This window comes from Salarias fasciatus (assembly GCF_902148845.1).
Source record: "Salarias fasciatus chromosome 23 unlocalized genomic scaffold, fSalaFa1.1 super_scaffold_20, whole genome shotgun sequence".
Lineage (NCBI taxonomy): Eukaryota > Metazoa > Chordata > Actinopteri > Blenniiformes > Blenniidae > Salarias > Salarias fasciatus.
In genome coordinates, this window is record NW_021941230.1 from 11598671 (window position 1) to 11623063 (window position 24393).

General features: G+C 44.6%; 2 protein-coding genes and 1 long non-coding RNA gene across 3 annotated transcripts; all 3 read left to right on the forward strand.

The window, feature by feature from the left end:
- The first annotated feature begins 1448 nt into the window (after positions 1-1448).
- Positions 1449-2254, forward strand: LOC115383634 (polyadenylate-binding protein 1-like). The gene is given in 3 exon segments (XM_030085767.1): positions 1449-1641; positions 1798-1991; positions 2132-2254. Coding segments are annotated over 3 exon segments (510 nt in total).
- A 4144-nt stretch (positions 2255-6398) lies between these two features.
- Positions 6399-7204, forward strand: LOC115383635 (polyadenylate-binding protein 1-like). Its single transcript, XM_030085768.1, is given in 3 exon segments — positions 6399-6591; positions 6748-6941; positions 7082-7204. Coding segments are annotated over 3 exon segments (510 nt in total).
- Positions 7205-18325: 11121 nt separating this feature from the next.
- LOC115383668 (uncharacterized) lies at positions 18326-21168 on the forward strand. Its single transcript, XR_003930727.1, has 3 exons — positions 18326-18349; positions 20891-20923; positions 20996-21168. It is a non-coding gene; the product is annotated as an uncharacterized LOC115383668 (long non-coding RNA).
- Positions 21169-24393: the final 3225 nt, after the last annotated feature.

The window sequence follows — 24393 nt, forward strand, 5'->3', positions numbered from 1 at the left end:
CCTCTGCTATGTCAGGATATTACATTAGTCCTCGGGTCCCGGGCGTCATGGTGAATCGCTACAGCAGAACAGGAAGGATCTACTAACTTGGCGACGTGACGTCAAACTGCGAGCGCTCACAGGTGAGCTGTCCGTCACAGGAAGTGGCGCTATCAGTCAAAATCTACACATTAATGGCTCGAATGCAGCTTTAAGAAGCAGGACAATGTTCCTTACAGCCCGAAAACCTCATCTAACAGTCATGTAAATACACAATCCCGTTGCCTTATATGGAGCAAAACTATTATTGATTCACCTTGATCTGAAAATACAAAATCACCTCACTGTTACTTTGAATCACCTTGTGTTTGTTGTTTTTGAGGGGCCGAGCCCTGTAGAGCGAGGACCCTATTGTATTTCTAGATGTTCTTATCATTCGACAGACAATGACAGAGTAATCATTCAGCTGAGAGCAGCTGTCCATCAAACTCTGAGCAGTCAATGGCTGAAGCAGAGTTTCTTCCTCGTCTTCCTCCTTCAGCTTCAACACTAAACCTCTGATGTCTCAATAATGGTTAGTTTATAGGTTTCATCACTTTTTCTGTTTTAATTGAATAAATGAGTAGGGGGTGAACTGGCTGTCAAAATAAGAGCCTGGAACCTCTTTAAAATAGCTTAATCAAACCAGGACCGACAGCATGCACTGGGGCGGATTGCAGGAGAGTGTAAAGCAACGGGAATGAGGATCAGCACCTCATGGTCCGCGTCTGTAGGATCATCCATATAGCAAGAGTGAGTTTGTGAAAATACGTAAACTTTGGGATTTCAGCCAGAAAATCTCTCTCCAGAATGCATTGGAGCAGATGGGAGAAAATTCTGCAGTCTCCTAAAACGCATTTGGCGAGAGAAACATTTGAGATACTGAAAAAAAGAAAGCATCGTGAGAATTACAAGGACTGCAGCTACGTTTTGATGGATAATATGTTCAGATTGAGCCAGAAATGGGCCTGTGGAAACTCTACTGCATTAATACTGTACATCACCACCTGAAGTACATGGCAACTTTGAATCAAACTGTGATGTTGTCACCAGAGTTGATAGCCTGTATCTTCAGCCTGCAGTTCACCATTCTGAACTATTCAGACGTCCGGATCAGTCGTAGCTTTGTGTTGTGGAGAATTATCACCCGCCCATTGCTGACTGAGCTTCTGGTTGCTGGATCTTTCTGGATTTGTTTATTAGGGCGCATTTGGACAGAGGAGAATCTCCTGACAGTATTTTATGAGAACGTTGGACCAGAAGAGGAAACCTCGAGAGCAGCGTTCATTGAGAAATGTAAGAACACTTGTTTTTAAGTGAGAGACTCCATAAGTTTCCATTGGTGTGATAATGGACAATTATGAAAATAATGACGTTCTGAACCCATGAATTTTCAGTTGTCAGGTTGCAGCAAGATGAAGCCAATGATTATGGACCAGTTTGCGCCCATCAACCCATCGGCTTCTCTGTATGTGGGAGATCTGCATCCCAGCACCACAGAGATGATGCTTTATGAGGCCTTCAGCCAGGTGGGGCCCGTCATCTCCACCCGTGTGTTTAGACACCGCCTCACCCGCCACTCCCTCGGTTATGGTTTTATTAACTACCAAAACCGTGAAGATGGTAAGTTTTATCCATGCAAGCGCTAAAGGAGGCGCTGTGCCTCCAGAGTGTCTATCTTCATGTTTTCAATCTTAGTCATGTGTGATGCTGCATCTTGAGGGATGACCCTGTTAACAAGCTGTTTTTTTTTTGTCTTTTCTTGCTGTCTGTGTGTAGCTGAGCGAGCCCTAGAGGAGTTGGCCTTCACTAAGATCAACGGCCGGCCTGCGCGGTTAATGTGGTGCCACCATGACCCCTCCCTGAGAACTAGCGGAGCAGGAAATATCCTCATAAAAAATCTGGACAAGTCCATCGACAGCCTGGCCTTACTGGACACTTTCTAAGCATTTGGGACGGTGTTGTCCTGCAAAGTGAGTACGGGGGCCTTGCCCTGTTGACATGTAGAGCATTTACTTTGCATAACAGTCTTGAATGTTGTGGAGTCGATTGTATTTTTGAAAATGCATGATGCTTGTGAATGTTCCTGACTTGTGACTCTTCCTCTTTCTAGGTGGCCTGTGACGACAACAACATGTCCAAGGGTTACGGCTACGTGCATATTGAGAGCAAGGAGGCTGCTGAGAGTGCCACGAAGAGGCTGAACGGCATGCTTTTCAATGACCAACAAGTGTAAGTGTGATTTCTGTTCCTCAAACTGCTCCCTCCTGCTATTACAAGTTATGAAGTCAGGTTTTGACACAATTGACTTTATGTTTCATGATGTTTTATTTAGGGATGTGCGATACCACTTTTTTTCAGACCGATACCAAGTACGAGTACTTCATCTTCAGTACTCACCGATACCGATACTTGCATACCGATACTTTATATATATAAAATTTAAAATAATGCAATGACAGATTATTTTTGAAAATGAATTTTATTTCTAATAAAAAGGCAGCCCAGCCACTATGTCAAATGAAACTGACACAAACATGTTTTTTCCTGCATTTTTTTGAACTGTCAGGTTCAAACTGCTGATCACACGAAGGTGTGAAAGGCTTCTCTTATCAGGTGAAGAAAGGAAGGAAGCTGAAGGCAGAACCACAGCTTACTGACTGAAATCCTGTTTGAGAACACAACTGTTTGTGAACATCAGTTTTCAGCCCACAGAAGAACATTGAGTCAAATCAGACTTTAATCTGAGAGGATATCTGTAATTCTGTCATGGAAACACAACCGCCTCCTGACATATGACAGCAGCCTCCAACCAGATCTAATTATACAAGTCCGTTTCTGAGGAAATCACTTCTTGCTGAACATGGTGACAAAAGTTTCTCAACCTGGACAAAAATCGAAAGTTAAAACTCCAACATATAAAAGTCCAACAAACTGATGCAAATACAACAAATACAATAATATAATAATGCAATAATTGTAATGTTTACAATTTATTTTAATCAGTGGATGACATTAGATTTATCCAACATGAGGAAAACCTTTTGACCGAAAATGACAGAAATTACAGTTTTTCTCCATTGGTTTGGCTCATTTCTTGAAAACCAAAATTACATTTTCAAAACAACATGGACAAATCTCCAAACTACCCTGTAACCGCTCACAACAGAATGGCATTTTTCATTCCTGTCATCACATTTAAAATGTCTTAGTACCTGTCTCAATGTCTCAGAAAATCTTTGCAAATGATTAAGCACAGTAAGGATAGATTTAGCACAATTCCCAAGTGAATAGGTCATGTCGATCTAAACTGATTGATCGATTCTCAGTCTAATGGTTGTTCTCTCCAAAACATATTGGCATGATTTCATTCTATCAGTCACCACCTGCAAAATCATCTGTTCAGCTGTCAAAATTAGTCAAAAACACACTTCAATACCATGAATATCAGACATGGATGTGTTTGCATGAGGGTGAGGAGGACAGTCAGGAGGGTGAGGAGGGAGACCAGTGAAGAAGTGAGCTGTGAAACTCCAGCTTCATTTACAGTACATTGGGCTTCATACAATTTTCCTTTTTGTTTTGTTACCTCCACCAAGGAGGTTATGTAATCACATTGGTTTGTTGGTTGCTTGGTTGGTTTGTGAGCAACATTACGGAAAAAGTTATAGAGGGATTGCAATGAAACTTTGTGGAAAGGAGGGTCTTGGGCTAACTTAGAATCCATTAAATTTTGGTGACGATCCAGATCACTGTCTGGATCTAGGAATTTTTTTAAAGGATTCTTTATCATTGAGAGACAGGGCAGTCTTTCACATAGTTGGGCATAACTCAACAATAAATGAGAAGGGGGCTTAGCAAAAAACTACAGTAAGTTTCTTCAAGGACTCTAAGAGAGATCAGCTGCTGATCCAGATCACGGAAGTATTCCGGATACCAGGATCCACAACTGACAAAAATAGGGGGATTCTGGAGTGTCAGTCACTGTGAGGAAACACACTGAGATATGAACGTGCAACAAACAGCTTTCTCCCACACATTGTTTGTGTTGGGGAGAAATAAAATGGTTTGCAAGGTACATGCAAAATAAATAATAAATCAAGCTAAATAAACTTTATATGCAATAATACTCATGAAAACAAATTAAGAAATATTCAGAAAATATGCAAAGACTAATAAATAGCTCCAGCACACAGCTGCAGTATTTGGATGAACTCAATCTGCCTGCCAACATGAAAACAATCACACAAAAGCTCTGAGAAAAATGGAGGGCAAGATCATGTGACATTTTTGAAATCTATGGTCGCCGGGCTGGCTTTAAGGAAATTGTCAACTTCATTGAGAACCAGGTCAAGATCGTTTCTGATCCAACTTTTGATGGTATTCAAGACACTCCCGTCGGTGCAAAAGGAGGCAACAAGGCACAGTTACAGCAAAGATCACAACAGAAAAAAGGTTTTGCAACTGCTGACTTCGTGTCAAATGAGCCAGCTGTGAGTGTAAATAAAAGAAGCATCCAGACACAGACATAAAGCCAATATGTGCCTCCTACAACCCCAAACTTCTCCTGTATGTGCTGTTCACGTGGACACACACTGGGTCAATGTTCAAGGTTGAAAAAGATGTCTCATCATCAATGTTTATCTCATCATCATCCTGGCTTGATGAATCCACATGTTCTCATCCTCGCTTGGTGCTTTGTGCGTCCAGTTAAGCCTGAATCCTCTTGTTCTGGACTTGACCTGACTGAGACATCTACCATTTACACTATTTTGGTCGTGTAAATTGGTCTTTTAGGGATTAAAAATGCATTTAAATGAAATAAGTAAGTTCAGCCTTTCAGCACTGTATTTAAAAGGTCAAAGTTGTGCTATTCGGCCTCTTGAGTCTCATGAATGATGTGCAGATGTACTGCAAATCTAAAGTTTTTGTCCTCTGCTATGTCAGGATATTACATTAGTCCTCGGGTCCCGGGCGTCATGGTGAATCGCTACAGCAGAACAGGAAGGATCTACTAACTTGGCGACGTGACGTCAAACTGCGAGCGCTCACAGGTGAGCTGTCCGTCACAGGAAGTGGCGCTATCAGTCAAAATCTACACATTAATGGCTCGAATGCAGCTTTAAGAAGCAGGACAATGTTCCTTACAGCCCGAAAACCTCATCTAACAGTCATGTAAATACACAATCCCGTTGCCTTATATGGAGCAAAACTATTATTGATTCACCTTGATCTGAAAATACAAAATCACCTCACTGTTACTTTGAATCACCTTGTGTTTGTTGTTTTTGAGGGGCCGAGCCCTGTAGAGCGAGGACCCTATTGTATTTCTAGATGTTCTTATCATTCGACAGACAATGACAGAGTAATCATTCAGCTGAGAGCAGCTGTCCATCAAACTCTGAGCAGTCAATGGCTGAAGCAGAGTTTCTTCCTCGTCTTCCTCCTTCAGCTTCAACACTAAACCTCTGATGTCTCAATAATGGTTAGTTTATAGGTTTCATCACTTTTTCTGTTTTAATTGAATAAATGAGTAGGGGGTGAACTGGCTGTCAAAATAAGAGCCTGGAACCTCTTTAAAATAGCTTAATCAAACCAGGACCGACAGCATGCACTGGGGCGGATTGCAGGAGAGTGTAAAGCAACGGGAATGAGGATCAGCACCTCATGGTCCGCGTCTGTAGGATCATCCATATAGCAAGAGTGAGTTTGTGAAAATACGTAAACTTTGGGATTTCAGCCAGAAAATCTCTCTCCAGAATGCATTGGAGCAGATGGGAGAAAATTCTGCAGTCTCCTAAAACGCATTTGGCGAGAGAAACATTTGAGATACTGAAAAAAAGAAAGCATCGTGAGAATTACAAGGACTGCAGCTACGTTTTGATGGATAATATGTTCAGATTGAGCCAGAAATGGGCCTGTGGAAACTCTACTGCATTAATACTGTACATCACCACCTGAAGTACATGGCAACTTTGAATCAAACTGTGATGTTGTCACCAGAGTTGATAGCCTGTATCTTCAGCCTGCAGTTCACCATTCTGAACTATTCAGACGTCCGGATCAGTCGTAGCTTTGTGTTGTGGAGAATTATCACCCGCCCATTGCTGACTGAGCTTCTGGTTGCTGGATCTTTCTGGATTTGTTTATTAGGGCGCATTTGGACAGAGGAGAATCTCCTGACAGTATTTTATGAGAACGTTGGACCAGAAGAGGAAACCTCGAGAGCAGCGTTCATTGAGAAATGTAAGAACACTTGTTTTTAAGTGAGAGACTCCATAAGTTTCCATTGGTGTGATAATGGACAATTATGAAAATAATGACGTTCTGAACCCATGAATTTTCAGTTGTCAGGTTGCAGCAAGATGAAGCCAATGATTATGGACCAGTTTGCGCCCATCAACCCATCGGCTTCTCTGTATGTGGGAGATCTGCATCCCAGCACCACAGAGATGATGCTTTATGAGGCCTTCAGCCAGGTGGGGCCCGTCATCTCCACCCGTGTGTTTAGACACCGCCTCACCCGCCACTCCCTCGGTTATGGTTTTATTAACTACCAAAACCGTGAAGATGGTAAGTTTTATCCATGCAAGCGCTAAAGGAGGCGCTGTGCCTCCAGAGTGTCTATCTTCATGTTTTCAATCTTAGTCATGTGTGATGCTGCATCTTGAGGGATGACCCTGTTAACAAGCTGTTTTTTTTTTGTCTTTTCTTGCTGTCTGTGTGTAGCTGAGCGAGCCCTAGAGGAGTTGGCCTTCACTAAGATCAACGGCCGGCCTGCGCGGTTAATGTGGTGCCACCATGACCCCTCCCTGAGAACTAGCGGAGCAGGAAATATCCTCATAAAAAATCTGGACAAGTCCATCGACAGCCTGGCCTTACTGGACACTTTCTAAGCATTTGGGACGGTGTTGTCCTGCAAAGTGAGTACGGGGGCCTTGCCCTGTTGACATGTAGAGCATTTACTTTGCATAACAGTCTTGAATGTTGTGGAGTCGATTGTATTTTTGAAAATGCATGATGCTTGTGAATGTTCCTGACTTGTGACTCTTCCTCTTTCTAGGTGGCCTGTGACGACAACAACATGTCCAAGGGTTACGGCTACGTGCATATTGAGAGCAAGGAGGCTGCTGAGAGTGCCACGAAGAGGCTGAACGGCATGCTTTTCAATGACCAACAAGTGTAAGTGTGATTTCTGTTCCTCAAACTGCTCCCTCCTGCTATTACAAGTTATGAAGTCAGGTTTTGACACAATTGACTTTATGTTTCATGATGTTTTATTTAGGGATGTGCGATACCACTTTTTTTCAGACCGATACCAAGTACGAGTACTTCATCTTCAGTACTCACCGATACCGATACTTGCATACCGATACTTTATATATATAAAATTTAAAATAATGCAATGACAGATTATTTTTGAAAATGAATTTTATTTCTAATAAAAAGGCAGCCCAGCCACTATGTCAAATGAAACTGACACAAACATGTTTTTTCCTGCATTTTTTTGAACTGTCAGGTTCAAACTGCTGATCACACGAAGGTGTGAAAGGCTTCTCTTATCAGGTGAAGAAAGGAAGGAAGCTGAAGGCAGAACCACAGCTTACTGACTGAAATCCTGTTTGAGAACACAACTGTTTGTGAACATCAGTTTTCAGCCCACAGAAGAACATTGAGTCAAATCAGACTTTAATCTGAGAGGATATCTGTAATTCTGTCATGGAAACACAACCGCCTCCTGACATATGACAGCAGCCTCCAACCAGATCTAATTATACAAGTCCGTTTCTGAGGAAATCACTTCTTGCTGAACATGGTGACAAAAGTTTCTCAACCTGGACAAAAATCGAAAGTTAAAACTCCAACATATAAAAGTCCAACAAACTGATGCAAATACAACAAATACAATAATATAATAATGCAATAATTGTAATGTTTACAATTTATTTTAATCAGTGGATGACATTAGATTTATCCAACATGAGGAAAACCTTTTGACCGAAAATGACAAAAATTACAGTTTTTCTCCATTGGTTTGGCTCATTTCTTGACGCCAAAATTACATTTTCAAAACAACATGGACAAATCTCCAAACTACCCTGTAACCGCTCACAACAGAATGGCATTTTTCATTCCTGTCATCACATTTAAAGCGACACTAAGGAACTTTTCAACCTTAATAAAACATTTTAATATCTTTTGTGATGATACATCGACTTACAACTAGTTAAATGACCCCTCTGTCACGGGCTGAGGGCGTCAGTATTGCTTTCACTTGGACTAAGCAACTGTGAGGAGGGTGGTAGGAACCCTGCACACTAAAAAAACTCCAAATGGGCGGACTGCTTTACGGCATGCGTCACATCATGATAAAACATTGTTTAGCCACCATTAGATTCATTACCTCGTCGTTATCCATCCTTCACACAGGCACTGGAAACAAATGTAGGCGAGTTCAGTCCGACAGCATGCCGCCGGCAGCAGCATTTTACGACGCCACGCGCTAGACCTAATGGGAACTGTAGTATTCGGTCAGGCAAAACACTACCGCTTTTGTCCACTGGCACCGCCAAAATCAACGAAAACTGAAAGTTCCTTAGTGTTGCTTTAAAATGTCTTAGTACCTGTCTCAATGTCTCAGAAAATCTTTGCAAATGATTAAGCACAGTAAGGATAGATTTAGCACAATTCCCAAGTGAATAGGTCATGTCGATCTAAACTGATTGATCGATTCTCAGTCTAATGGTTGTTCTCTCCAAAACATATTGGCATGATTTCATTGTATCAGTCACCACCTGCAAAATCATCTGTTCAGCTGTCAAAATTAGTCAAAAAAACACCTTCAATACCATGAATATCAGACATGGATGTGTTTGCATGAAGGTGAGGAGGACAGTCAGGAGGGTGAGGAGGGAGACCAGTGAAGAAGTGAGCTGTGAAACTCCAGCTTCATTTACAGTACATTGGGCTTCATACAATTTTCCTTTTTGTTTTGTTACCTCCACCAAGGAGGTTATGTAATCACATTGGTTTGTTGGTTGCTTGGTTGGTTTGTGAGCAACATTACGGAAAAAGTTATAGAGGGATTGCAATGAAACTTTGTGGAAAGGAGGGTCTTGGGCTAACTTAGAATCCATTAAATTTTGGTGACGATCCAGATCACTGTCTGGATCTAGGAATTTTTTTAAAGGATTCTTTATCATTGAGAGACAGGGCAGTCTTTCACATAGTTGGGCATAACTCAACAATAAATGAGAAGGGGGCTTAGCAAAAAACTACAGTAAGTTTCTTCAAGGACTCTAAGAGAGATCAGCTGCTGATCCAGATCACGGAAGTATTCCGGATACCAGGATCCAGAACAGACAAAAATAGGGGGATTCTGGAGTGTCAGTCACTGTGAGGAAACACACTGAGATATGAACGTGCAACAAACAGCTTTCTCCCACACATTGTTTGTGTTGGGGAGAAATAAAATGTTTTTTTTGTTTTTTTTTTAATCACATATGGTGTTCTTATTGTTGTTGGTGACTGATTTGAGCTGTGGCGGAGGTCTGCACCTGTGCCTCTCTGAGTGTAAAATTCTAGTTTTTTTGTTTTTGTTTCTTTGTTTTTATTTTACAGCATATTGAACTCCGATGGATGGAAGTTGCTTTGTGTGTAAATAAAAATTATAACAGTTTCCTTGGAGGTATGAGAGCGATGTGTGAATCAGAACTTGAAGGTTCTTCTTACTGTAAAATGCTTTTTGTCTTCATTTTCTTATACACATTTTCTGTTAGCTAAAAAACCCAAAGAAGAAAATAAAAACTATCACAGTCACCATGATGACTGAAGGACTGGGCCCAGACAGAAAGGTAGATGAGGAATATTTCAATGGTCCTTTGCCCTTAAAGACAAAACATCTAAACATTTTGACTGTCAGTGCTCACACAATGTCAAAAGGACAAAGCATTTTGAGGGCATTGACCATTTGTTTGAGAAAGAAATTTAGTTTTTCCACCTGAGTGAGCTGTTTTGGCAGAGATCTGATCTCTGACAGGTGAACTGTGGTTCTGCTGAACTGTCCAGGTTGTTTTTGGCAAGAGAACCAAGAGAACTGAGAACGTCCGGTCTGTTTTGAGAAATGAGGCAAAGCTGTTGAGAAGGATCTTTACATTTTGGAGGCTCTGACTGTTTATATGGGAAAGAAATGTAGCTTTGAAACATGTGTGAACAGTTTTGAGAGAGAGATGAGCTTTTGCAAGTGAACTATGGTGTTGAGCTGAACTTAGGGCTGGGCGATATGGCAAAAAAAAAATGATCACGATTTTTTGTTTCATATCATTCAATCTCGATTATAATCACGATATGTTATATTGTTTTTAAACCAGTTTTAAAGCATCTGCACTGAAAACTAGAACTATAGAACAGTTTCACATTTTATTAACAAACCAAGTAAATAGCAATGCAAATTAAATAATATGAATGTAGCAGCATAGAGGTGTCTGCTCTATGTGCTGCATGCAGGCCAGGGCTGATTGGCTACCGATGAGCTGGCCCAGTATAAAGCCGAGCTCCTCCCTCCAATCTTTTTTTGCGCCCCTGCGGCTGACGTGTCATTTCTGGGTCAGAGGTCGCTGACTGACAGGGTGCTGCCTGTGTGCTGCTGCAGGTGTGGCTTTGGGTACTGCTCCATTGTTTGGCCGTGGTGAGGTGCTGCTGGCTGGAGTCCTCACGCCCTACCTTAGTGTTTGTGTTCTCCCCGCTGTGAAAGGTGCTCCGGTGATCTGTTCTGAGGCCATTCCTGCCTTGTCTCCAGTGTGCCTTGTCTCCAGTGTGCCTTGTTTCCAGTGTGCCTTGTCTCCAGTGTGCCTCGTCTCCGAGCCTGCTGGTTGGGAGCCCTTCATCCCAAGCTCCTCTGTATCACGGCAGCAGCCGTGAGGCTACTGTGGGCCAGCGGCTCCTTTATTTACTGGGTGGAACGAACCTCCAGTTTGGAGCGTTGGCTGGGACAGCTGGCTGGGCACGCTCTTCATTTGGGGGTTGTCCCCCCCCCCCCAGCATGAACGAATGAGTGAATGTGTGTGCGTGTGTGTGTGTGCGTAAAGGTGCGGGTTGCATTTTATTGTGTCAGCAGCGTGTTTATTTCTATTTTTTTTGTTGTTAATTGGGTTTGTTTCACTTGTTAGCCCGTAAGTGTTTTTATTTTCCTTCCCCCTTCAGCGGCTGGAGGTCGGTGGTGGCGAGCGGGTGCCTGGAAGGTGGCATCCTTTGTCGTTTGCTGTGTGCGGTGGTGGTTTGCTTCACTGGGTGTGGTTTGATTTGCTTTATTTTTGTTTAATGGATTGCTCCTCTCGGCATTCATTAGCTTATGCCCATCCACTAGGCCTCAGCCGAGAGTAAATCCCCCCCCCCTTCTCCCCTGGGTTTGGTGTGAGTTTTAAAGTGTTGTGCGATGTACTTTTAACATTTATGTTTGAATAAAAATTGTTTTTTTGAGTTGGAACCACGTCTCTGTTGTCAGTGGGCAACGAACCTGTGTGCCTTCAGTATTCAATTCCCTGGGTGAAAGTCCCAGGGTGGCGTTGTCGGGTCGTAACCATTGATACTTCTCCTTCCATCCTAACTGAACTAGTATTATTCCTCGCCGCGCCACATAAACATAGAAAAATATAAGAACAATCTCACTTAACAGTGCAGTAAATGGAAAAAAAAATCTAGGACCAAGATAATAAAATCTTGCGATGCACCGTTTTTTCAGTAAAAGAGAAGAACTGAACAATCGTTAGTTAAAGTGTGACAGTTTAGAGCCCTGAGGATTTTTGTTGCTATGAAAGATTAAAAAACTACAGAAACCCTCTGGGGATATTGAAGGTGATTTAGAATGTAAACATTATTTTGAAGTTATGATGCTAAATATGCTGCTGCCATTATTAATGCTTGAGTCAAATGTACAACATTTAAATAATCTAGATTGGACAGATTAGATTTAAAATGTAACAGTACAAAACTACAATAATAAAAAAAAATAGACCAAATTAATCGTTTTTCTCCTCTCAGAATGTTGCTCGTATTGTGCAGTGGCCTGAAAAGACGACACTGGCTACATTTACGTGCAGTCAATATTCGTGTTAAGATAAATATTCTGGTTTCTGAAACATTTGGAATAAACTCAGGGAGATCCTCATTCAGACCACAGCCACAGACGACGCCATGACTGCATTTGCACTTCCTGCCACTAGGTGTGCTGTTTGCATGTTCAACCTTATTTTACACAGACACCACAGAGGAAGAAGTTCGATGCAGGCGCTGCAGGCTCTCTGCATGTTGTTAGAAGAAGAGTGTCACGGCCCGAACGCACTGGACGCGGAAGCGCCGCGCGCGGTAGCGCCGCGCATGGCGCTTCTGATCGGCTCCCATGTTAACCTATCTGACCGGCCGCACCGAACGCGCAGTGGAGCGCCGCGCGCGCCGCGGCTCGCGCTCTGCAGCGCGCCCGCTCCGCTTCGTTCTATTTTTCACGCGAGTCGCGAGCGCCGGGAGCGCCATATGTCAAGCTGGATCAAGCAGATCGGACCAGACAGGAAGTCGGAAACAGAAAAGGCAAGAGAATCCGGTCAATTTTCAAAATATAACAAATTAAATGACGATTAGTTACGGACGGTGTTGCTCGTCCGTCTATAATTTGTCACTTGGGTCTAATCACAAGACAGATCATGGACACACAAACAGACATGTCCGCACCCAAACACACACACACACACACACACACACACACACACACACAGCGACAGACATTCACGTGATGCAGAAAAAAAGAGGACAGGAGGAGATAGAAAATGTCTCTCCACAGGTCACCAAAACACACACATCCATACTGGCAGAGCGAGACAGGGGGAACAGGGAACAAACGTGAAAACCGAGAGCTGACGGAGCCAGCCGAGTGCAGCCGATGTGTGACCAGCGCGGAGAGCGCAGGCAGCAGATACGCCTCCAGTGCGAACAGCCGCGCCGGCGCCTCCGCTACGCTTCCGCGTCCAGTGCGTTCCCGGCGTTAGCGGCAAGACGTGGTGATCTGTTCAATGATGCGAGGCATCGTTTTTTCAGTAAAAGAGAAGAACTGAACGATCGTTAGGCAAACTGTATCACCAGTAGTTCCTGGACTCAAAAGACCAGATTCCTTGCGGATCGCTGTGTTAGCAGCGGTGTGCTAGCAGCGGTGCGGGTGGAGCAGCCTTTCCTGTCACCAGCAGCCTCATCTTCAGAGGATAACTCCGACGCTGACTTCATCTGCTTCGCTGCCCTCGGCTCCACGTTCAGCTCCATCTCTGTTTACTTCTCAGACAACTTACAGGCGGATGTTCAGCAGGAAAAAGTCGACTGTGATTGGCTGTGGTCACGCACATTTCTGCCATGTCTGATCGAGTAAATGTGGTCACAGCTGATCACCGTGATCGACGGGAAATTAATCGTGATCACCAATCACGATCATACAATCGCCCAGGCCTAGCTGAACTATAAGACTATTTTGCCAAATGATCTTCGAGTTTTGAAAATGTAATTTCAGTTTCAAGAAATGAGCCAAACCAATGGAGAAAAACTGTAAACAAAACAGAACTGATAATTCGATTTGATCCAGATTCACTACAGTTGTTTTGCTTCCCTCTTGTGGTCAAACCTGGTCATTACATATTTACTTTACGGGAGCGTAACGCGCGCTTCCGACGTGGGCCCCCAGCAGGAGGTCCACTTGCACCCCCAGTGGGAACCTCAGGCGCCCGCATTGTGGGCACCACATTGGGCCCCATTATGAGCCCTGTGGGCAGCCCCAGCACGATCCTCAGGTCATTATGAACATAGGGAAGGAAGGAAAGAAAGAAAAAAGAAATTCAGCACTGAAGAAGCAAAACTTCTGATAACATTGATAAAATCATTGACATCTGAATTACAAACAAAGAGTGAAGGAAAGAAACAAGAAAAATTATTATCATTGTGAACGCAGAGGGAAGGAAGAAAAACAAGAAAAAAAAAATGAAGCATTGAAAACGCAAAACCTCTGAAAACATTGGTGAAATGAATGATATCTTCATTACAAACAGAGGGAAGGAAAAAAAGAAGCATTGAAAAGGAAAATGGAAAAAAATGACTCTCTTAAAAACATTAAAGAAAATAAACATTTTAAAGCATCAAACAAATGTTGAAGAATCTGTCTTTGATAGATGTAGTTTACATGATGGAACAGGAGGAAAATGAACTTCAGTCTGACTCCTTCAGTACTTTTGCATCATTCCTGATTGGAACTTTAAGTTTTGGCTCATTTAAAATCAACCAACTTCTGACACATGAAGCAGTGATTGAATTATGGACAACAGTGTTTTCATGTGTCACAACAGTCATGCAGACATCAATTGTTCTACCATCTTCTACACTCGTTACCAATTCACCATTATCCACAAAAGAAACAAAACTCATTGTCATTATTAAACGCAATAATCACCATTCCTGATGTCTCTTTTTAAACTGAATTATGTTTGATATTTGCTTGATCTCCACACATAATTTGTTCCACAGTTTTACTCCATAGATTGTAATGTGGAAACTAGTCCGTCCATCTCTATCTGAATAGTTTTGAGCTCCAAAAGGTCAACGAATTTTAAAGTTTTACTTTGTAAAAGTAGTTGATTATTCTGTGTTTAGGTTTCCTCTGTTCTGACTCATCTGTTGTGATGTCCATGGTCTATCTTAATGTTTCTGTTGTTGCAAATATTAAAAACTGAGAGGCATCAGATATCAATTCTTAACAGTCCACTCACTGTGATATTGTCAGTGACATTCGCTCAGACTGAAGTTAAACATGGAGTTCAACAGCAACCTTTGTTTGTTACCTCCAGAGTAAACTGTTGTGATTCCCTGTGATCAGGGTGTCCAAACAACTGCCTGAAAAGTCTTCAGTTGATTCAGAATGGGCATGTTTACATGGGCCCAAAAATCCCCTATCATCAAATTGTCAGGTGAAGCGGATTGTAAATGTGTCGTATAAACACCTGAGTGAGTCCGGTGAAGCGGACTGGCGATGGTGGCAAAGTCTTTCACGAAGCGTTGGTAATACGACGCCAGCCGCAGGAAGCTTCGTAGTTCACTGATATTAGTCTTCCTCGGCCAGCGCCGGGCGGCATCCACCTTGTCGGGGCTGGTAACCATGCCCTTAGCGCTGACGATGTGCCCCAGGAACTCTGTCTCTCGGCTCAGCAGATGGCACTTCCCCGGGTGCAGTCTCAGCCCCACCCGGCGGATGTGCTCGAAGACCTCTTTTAGGTTGGCGAGGGCCCCGTTGAAGCTGTCGGTGTGCACCAGCAGGTCGTCCAGGTACACCATGCAGCGCTCCCGGGGGACGGCAGCCAGCACACTCTCTATGAGCCGCTCGAACGGCGCTGGTGCATTGCAGAGCCCGAATGGCATGACCCGGAACTGCCACAGCCCCTGGCCGAATGTGAATGCAGTCTTGGGCCTCGCTTCCGGGGCTAGCTCCACTTGCCAGTAGCCGCTGCGCACATCAAGGGAACTGAACCAGCTGGAGCCAGAGATGTAGTCAAAGGCGTCATCGATGTGGGGCAGCGAGTACGAGTCTTTGTCACGCTGTTCAGACACCGGTAGTCCACACAGAACCGCCATCCCCCGCCTTTTCTCTTTACCAACTTGACTGGCGCGGCCCAGGGGCTGTCGGAGGGCTCGATTATTCCGGCATCCAGCATCTCGCTTGTCATTTCTTCGGCTGCCTGCCGCTTGGTGAGCGCGAGCCAGTGGGGACGCAGACGGATGGGTGTGGCGTCTCCGGTCTGGATGTGGTGTTGGACGAGGGAGGTCTGCCGGCAGTCTTTGACTGGCCGCGAAGATGCCTTTATGCCCCTCCAGGAGCCTTCAGCTGCTGCTGTTGGAGAGGAGTCAGCCCGGCACTGCTACGCTGCCACAGATCTTTAATCACTTCGGTGGTCTCAGTGGAAGCATCGGCCAGCGGCAGTGAAGAAGCTGCCGGCATGGTGGAACTCGTCACAGATAGGCTGCAGGGGGGCGTGGCTTTGGCGGGATGCTGCCTCTGGTCTGCAGACGTTATTGAAAACAGCTTCTGCTCTTTAGAGTGGGCGGAGCTCTGCTCTAGCTCTGTAAAGGTAATTGGTGCCTGCTCTTTAGAATGGGCGAAGTTGTCGTCTCGCCCAGCGGCAGCAGCTAAGGATTGTGTCTGCTTTTTAGCAGCGGAATGCCAGTCTCCCTCCACGGCGGTGGAGTCATCTCTCTGCCCTCTCATGCTGTGCTTTTCTTGGCCTGGCTGAAGCTGGAAGATGTGGGACCCCAGGAGCATGTTACCTCTCTCGACATTGATCCACACCCTCCAGCGGCTCAGCAGGTCCAAGCCGATGATGCAGGGGGCCTGGATATTAGCGAGCTAGCATTCGTGTTTCACCTCACGGTCACCGGCACGGAAGGTCAGCTGCTTCTTCCCATCCATACCGATCTTTTCGCTGGAGACAGTCATCAGCTTAATGTCGGTGGCGGCCCAGTCTGCGGAGGGCCGGCCTGTTGTGCCGGGGAGGGGGCCGGGGCGTACCAACAAGATGGTTGACCCAGTGTCTACCAGGGCGTAGGAGTTTTGGTTATCGATGTGGCAGGACAGGTACAGCTCCTTGGCATGGCCGCACTGTCCCATCAGCGTGCACTGTCCTTGGCGAGGGAGTCGAGTTTGGAGCGGCGGTTCCCTCACAGCGCCGCCCCTTTCTCGTTTCTGGGAGCTCGGTCTCTCGGAGCGAGCGCCGGGCAGTTTCGTGCGACGTGGCCAGGCTCATGGCACCTGTAGCATCGGTCGGGGGAGCGGCTTGGGCTGCGGCGCGGCAGACTGAGCGGCTTGGTCTCCCGCTCCTCTTCTCAATCCGGCCTGCACTCAGCCATCCTGACGTGCGGCTTGAGAGCAGGGGTCTTTGGGGGAGCTCGCTGGCCAGAACGTGAGCGTGCGTTCCGCTCTCTCGGCTTCTCGCAGTGCTTCGCTGAGTGTCTGTGGCGAAGCGAGGCAGACATGTTGCCGGAGTCTTTCTGGCGTAAGACCCCGCATAAAGGCGTGGAGGGCCAGCTCTGCTTGAATAGTTGCTTCGAAGTGGGGGTAACCCTGCTGTGTGTGTAGCTGCACATCAGCGGCGAATGTCCCCAGCCTCCTTCCTTCTCAGTGGCGGCGACCCATCAGCTGCTCTTGGTTGTCATCAGCGGATAGTCTCTCCCCGAATCTTCTTCCCAGGGCGACGGTTTGGGCCCGTAGATCTTGCCGCTGTGCCGGGTTGAGATCCAGCAGCACCCAAGCCGCCTTCTAAGGCAAGGATGAAGTTCATCGGTGCTTCTGTCGTGTTCCAGCCATTTTGTTGTGCCGCTAGCTCTGTCTGAGCTAAGTTCAGGGCGAGCTCCCTCTCTCCGTCATACTTCGGCAGCTTGACAGGTGTTCTTTGCTTGACGGCCGCTTCAGGATCGATTTTAAAGGTCTCTTATTAGTTTTAGAATGTCCTCACGGACCGCAGAGACTGTTGATATTTTTTAAGGGAGGTTAAAAAGACATCTTTTTAATCAGGCTTTTAATTGACCCTGTGTAGTCCTCTTATTTCCATCATTATTTATGTGATTTTATTCCACTCTATCATGTACTTCTAAATTATTTTATTTTTTTAACTTTCAATCTTAACTTACTTGTATCATATCCTCTTAAGCTTTTAGCTATTTTACTCCAGTGTTTCCTGAGGGGGGCCTTCACACTGGGAGTTGGTTCCGGTCCTCTGCGGGGGTTACTGTGCTCGGGTCCTCTGGTCCCGTCTGGCATTGGGGTCTCCACACCACGGTGTGCAGGTTTCCTTGGTTTGACGGGGTTGGGGGTCGGGCGCTGGAGCCCCAGTATTAATGACCTTTGACTTCTCTTGGTGTGGGCGGCGCCACTGATGGTGTTTCCCATGACGCTGGGTGCCATGTCTCTTCTGCTGAGTGAAAATCAAGAATGAAGAAACGCAAACATGTTGAGGCGTTGTGAATAACAGTTTTCAGCCTGCAGAAGATACATTGAGTCAAATCAGACTGCTTTAATCTGAGAGGAGATCTCTAATTCTGTCATGGAAACACAACCACATCCTGACACGTGACAGCTTCCTCCTATCAGATCTAATCAAACAATTCCATTTCTCAGGAAATCACTTCTTGCTCAACATGGTTAAAAAAGATTTGCAAGCTGGACAAATATCCAGAGACAGAGACGATCAGACACACAGAGAGACGTGGTCGACCTGGAACATGGAGCTGAAGCTGCTGCTGCTGCTGCTGTGGAGCTCAGGTAGGACTCTGCTGCTCACTGCTGCTTCTCTCTCTGCTGGGAATTCTCCTCCATCTGGGAGTTTCAGAGCTTCACAAACTAGAAAAAAGTGTGGTACTGAAAGCTGCTTCATGGATCACCCTGATGGCTCTTTTCTGCAGTGAGGATTTGAAGCTGTTGCTCCAAACCTCCAGGCAGTCGTTCCAGTACGACAGCATCAGGGAACAATATCTCATCTGGAGAGCTTTGCTGTTCAGGAAGGATTCTGCTTTGCTGAGGACTGAAGACTTGTGGATGTTTTGGGTTCAACATGTTTGGTGTGAGGTTTCCAAGAAACTTGATTTCTGGAACTCTGTCTTCTTCTACACCTTCTGTCAGAACTTTAGAGTCTCTAAGTTCCCTTCATGACTTCCAAACAACATACATTTACTGAGAGTTTGTTTGAATCAAAGCTCTTTTTGAAAGTGCTCAGTTCTGAGTTGATTTCCTCTGAGAGCTAAATATTTGTGTCATCAGAAAACAAGATAAATTGTCGTATTTTACAGATTTTACATCCTTCGTGACAGTTTTTCTCACTGGCTTTGGTGCATTTCTCTCATGACTTTTTCCTTTTGCTCAGCAGTCAGTTCAGCCTCCTCAACATTCAGTCATTTGTTCTCATCACAGCAGCAGTTTCTCTTCCTTCTAACAAGTGTCAAATGATGTGGACAGTCCTCAGCTGCTGTCCTCCAGCTCTGTGCTGTTTGATAACATGATCATTTGCTCATGTCCCGTCAGTCCAGATGAACTCTCCTTGTGATGCTGAATCGTCCTTCTCTTGTTGTTGGAGCTTTGAGCCAGGAGAGCATGGCAGTGTTCTCCTTATATTTTCTGAACTGCAGAGCTCCGGTTCCACACGCTGTGGCTGGACTGGCATGTTTACTGCAGGCGGCTTGAATGAGGCATGTGCACTTTTGTGGTGAAGCCCAGGGCAGTATGGGTAATGAAGTCTCTGAAGGATGAAGGAGGAAACGTGCGCTGGGCCCTGTGAAGGCTGACGTGCTCTGATAAGCAGCAATTTGAAGGAGTCAAAGATACGCGCTGGTGAGCGTAGTGCTACATTGTTGGAGCTTGGAGAAGTGCCAGGACGCTCAGTTGACGTCACTGGCACTTTCCCTGACAGGGAAAACTTGCTTTTGAGGAATAAACTTTCCATTTTGAGCAAGTGACACGTTTTTGTAGGTTTTCTACTCGGTTTTCTCCACAGGATCAGTCACTATGATCACACCTCACACCACAGGAACATTAGACACCATGTCCTTTTCACACATCCGTCAATATGGCCTTTGCTGACTTTGATCATCAGGAAAAAAATTCATCCTGTAGTGTGTTTTTGCTTTAAGCTGTGAGCTTTTGGATCTTCCAGCTGTATGAAGGTATTACTTCTTGATCCAGCCTGATTGGAATTTACTGATTGAAACACTGTATGAGAACATCAAGAATGAAGAAATACACGCATGTTTAGGTGTTCTGAATAACAGCTTTCAGCCTGCAGAATATATATTGAGACAAATCAGACTGCTTTAATCTGAGAGGAGATCTCTAATTCTGTTATGGAAACAAAACCACATCCTGACATGTGACAGCTTCCTCCTGTCAGATCTAATTAAACACGTCCTTTTCTCAGGAAATCACTTATTGCTCAACATGGTTACAAAAGTTTCTCAACCTGGACAAACGCCCAGAGTTAAAACTCCAACAAACTGATGCAAACAACAATAAATAGATGTAAAGCCTCCAGAAAGTGATGGAAGCCAAAAAACAGAAATAAAAGTGCATTAAAGACATGTAAAGTCCAGTCCTCAGGTGTGTAAATCCACCAATATGAGAGATGATGTTAGACTGAACACCAGGATGAAAACTGCTTCATTTGAATCCAGACAGAAAAAGTTTCCCACGTGAGTCTGTGACAACAAGACTCGTTAGCATCTGGTGAAAAACATTAGACAGGACGTGGGTGTGTGTGGAAGCTCCACCTCCAGCTCCACCTGATGGCTGATAAAAAAGTTGGGGACAGTTGGTGATGATCAGACAAACAGAGAGACTAATTAGTTTTTGTACTAATTGTTTTGAGAAATGCATTAACAAAAGTAAAGAGTGACGTGAGGAAAGGTCCAAAGTGGTTGAGAACAACTGTCATGTCTGGATTAAAGAGTTTTAGTCCCAATACTGACCCCTGGTAAACACCACAAACAATGTCCAAGCATGAAGCCTGAAAATCTCCCGTTTTGACAAACTGTTGTCTGTTGCTTCAGTAACTTTTCCTCCAGCGTGAAGCCACGTCCCTGATACCATAACTCCAGTTTATTGATTAATATTTCATGATTTATTGTGTCAAATGCTTTTTTTTTTTCAGATCAGTGAAGTCTGGAACTGCTTCATTCTTTTTGCCTGTGGAGATGCTGATTTTCAAACATCAAACATATTTCACTGGAATGTTGACTCTGAACTCAAGCTACATGATCAGAAGTGAGAATCATTCAAAACTGATGAATCCTGAACTCTGTCTCTGTTTCCCCTCAGGAGTCCATCTGGAAGACAGAAACCGTCCAGCTGGTAAAGAAAGTCCTCACAGATGAAGAAAGAAAGTGAATCTTTGTTCTTGCTGACTTTGTGCTCTTTGCTCAGAGGCTGATTATGAGTTCAGGTTGGTGGGAGGAAGCTCTGGCTGTTCAGGTGAAGTGGAGCTGAAACACCTCGGAGAATGGAGACCAGTGGACGACTTTTACTGGAACCTGAAGTTATTAACTGCAGTCTGTGAACGTCTGGACTGTGGCCCTGTTGTTTCCATCAATACAACATCTGAGTCATCATTAAGATCTGTGTGGAGGGTCAACTCTCAATGTTCCCAGCCTCTGTCAGATTTGAAGAACTGCTTCTGGCTCTCACATTCTTCCTCTTTCATAAATCTCAGGTGCTCAGGTAAGACCAGTGAGGTTTCATTAACTACATGTTCTTAACATGGTGAGTTCAGACAGAAAGCTTTTACTGTAACATGACTTTAGAATTGATCAATCATTAAAGATTCAAGGTTTTTATTTTCCATTTGTTCACATAAATAAACGGCTCAGGCACACAGGCTTTCATGTGAGGAGTTTCTGTGGAAGTCAACTTAAAAAAACAGATTCATATCAGAAATAGAATAAAAGACACTGAACAGGAGTGAAATAAAGAATAGATACAAAAGAGAAAGAGGACCACATGCTGCAGCTGAGGAATGAAAATGATTCAACTGTCCGTGTGTGTGTGTGTGTGTGTGTGTGTGTGTGTGTGTGTGTGTGTGTGTGTGTGTGTGTGTGTGTGTGTGTGTGTGTGTGTGTGTGTGTGTGTGTGTGTGTGTGTGTGTGTGTGTGTGTGTGTGTGTGTGTGTGTGTGTGTGTGTGTGTGTGTGTGTGTGTGTGTGTGTGTGTGTGTGTGTGTGTGTGTGTGTGTGTGTGTGTGTGTGCGCGCGCGCGTTCTTGTATTTCTATCCTTGTCGGGGCCAAATGTACCCACAAGGATAGCAAAACGTGGAACGACGTGCCTTGTGGGGACCTTTTTCCGGTCCTAAGTAGGAGAAACAGTGTTTTCTTGACCATGTTGTTGTTACTGAAAAAAGTAAAAGTGCAAAAACATTTCTTTAGGGTTAGGCTTTGTTGTGGTGTGGGTTAGGGTTAGGGTAAGGGTCAGGGTTAGGGGCTAGACATGAATGGGAGTCAATGGACGGTCCCCACAAAGATAGAAATACAAGACTGTGCGCGTGTGTGTGTGTGTGTGTGTGTGTGTGTTGTTTCCATCTCAGTTGTCATCAGTTTCACTGTCACAGGGAAAAATTGTTGTAAAAACACGTTTTGAGTGTTCTGATCCTGTCTTCTCTCCTGTGCTTCAGAGTGTAGGTACAGTGTTTCAGTTTGTAGGTACAATGTTCCTTTGAGGTTGTACCTGCAGTGTTTGTGATGGAGTTGTAGGTTCAATGACCTCCTGTCCTGTGTTCAGACTCGGTGCGGCTGCTGAATGGATCCACTCGTTGTTCAGGCAGACTGCAGGTGAAGACTAACCCGTCTGACAAGACCTGGTCCTCAGTGTGTGAAGCAGACCTGGACCTGCAGGATGCACAGGTGGTGTGTCGGGAGATGGGCTGCGGGGCTCCTTCAGTCCTGCAGGGGGCGCTCTATGGAGACGTGCAGACTCCCAGGTGGAGCCCAGAGTTCCAGTGTGGAGGCCATGAGTCTGCTCTGCTGGACTGTAGAAGCTCAGGCTCAGCTAGAAGCAGCTGCTCACCTGGTAAAGCTGCTGGACTCACCTGCTCAGGTAGAATAGGAACTGCAGCTTTCACTCCTCTTCACACTCACTCCATCCTCTCACTCTTCTCTCTCTGCTCTGGGTTCAGGGGGTGATGAGTTCAGGTTGGTGGGAGGAGCCAGTCGCTGTGCAGGAAGTCTGGAGCTGAAATATCTTGGTGAACAGAGACCTGTGAAGATCTATCTCTTCACCCTGAAGACAGCAGCTCTCTTCTGTAAACATCTGAACTGTGGCTCTGCTGTTTCTATACAACCAACTGATGTGTCAGATCAATCTGTGTGGAGCATCAACCAAGAATGTGTTCAATCTCGATCTGATCTGTGGAACTGCGTGTCACCATGGAGATCCTCTGACACCCTGAAACTCACCTGCTCAGGTATGTTTAGTTGACTAAATAAATGAATATTTCCTTCCTGGTTTTAGAGCAGATTTAATTTTTGCTGCTCATAAATTACTTGGTAAAGTAACTTTTGCTTCACTTTTGGAAAAAAAAAAGTATTCAAACATGTCAAAGAATCTGGATCCCCTTATAATGGAATTTTAAGATGTAACTTCACTTGTAACTTCTTCAGGAACAAAGTGACTGAGTTATAATATTTTAAGAATTAGTACTTACTAGGCAAAATCACTGTCAGAATCGGTGTTGTTGGCCAAGTACAGTTGCCCACACAAGCAATCGGAATTTGATGCTGTGAAGAGACACCCAGGCAGTCATTTGCTGCACCTAATCTTGAAAAGGTAAAGGGGGGGTTCAATCAACCCCCCCTCCACTTGTCCCGGGCGTCGATCCCATACTCAGCATGCTGGGTCCCTTCCGGGCAGCCATGATCCCCCGCTCCTGTGCTCTTTGTTGAAATGATTGTGTCAGTTGCGTTGAGAAACCAGCTGATCAATTCCATGGTTGATATTTTGGTTTGTTTGAAAAAACCAAGTCAAGTGATTACTCCAGTCAAACAGAGGAGACAAAGTGCAGCAGCAAGCAAAAAAAAAAAAAAAAAAAAAACTGTTTAAAGGTGCATTAAGGAGTTTTACAACCTTAAAAATACTTATTTTCCACCATAAATATGTTACACATTTTTAGTGATGTGTACAATGTGCCCTGACATATTCATTACAAGTACCTCTAACAACGCTAAATTGTCACTTGAAAGTTGCAGTGCCGGTCCGGCACCAGAATTGTTTTGGGGAGAATTTGAAAGGAATGATGTAATGCACGCTCCGGCTGGTTAGGTTTCGATTTGTCTGCCATTACTCCGCCAGATGCTTAGTGAGCAACAACTGAGCAGGATCTTCCAGAAAGTAAGAAAAGACTTACTTCTGGCACTGCCACAACTCCAGCACAGACTCCACCAGGTAAAAGAAACTTAAAGCGATACTTCAACATTTTGGCAAATTGGCCCATTTAGCGCAATTCATTAGTCATTTCGAACAGTATATTTACTTTTTTTGTGAGGGCGAGCTGTTGTTTATTCAGAGGTGAGTCGGGGAAGGTTTTCGGGACGGACACAATGGAAGTGGACGGCATTTTGGTTCCCCCTCGTCAAACTCATCAAATACACAATCCAACAACCCCAAAACACTTTGGTGGGCAAATTATAATCCGCACATTCACTTCGCTGTGAAATATTAATGCAAAATTACCAGATTGAGTTGTTTATGCGAAGATTGCTAAGACGGAACTACTTGTCTGGGCGTAGTGATTTCAAAAGAAAAAGCAGTTCCCAGTATTTGCTCTAGTGTCGTAA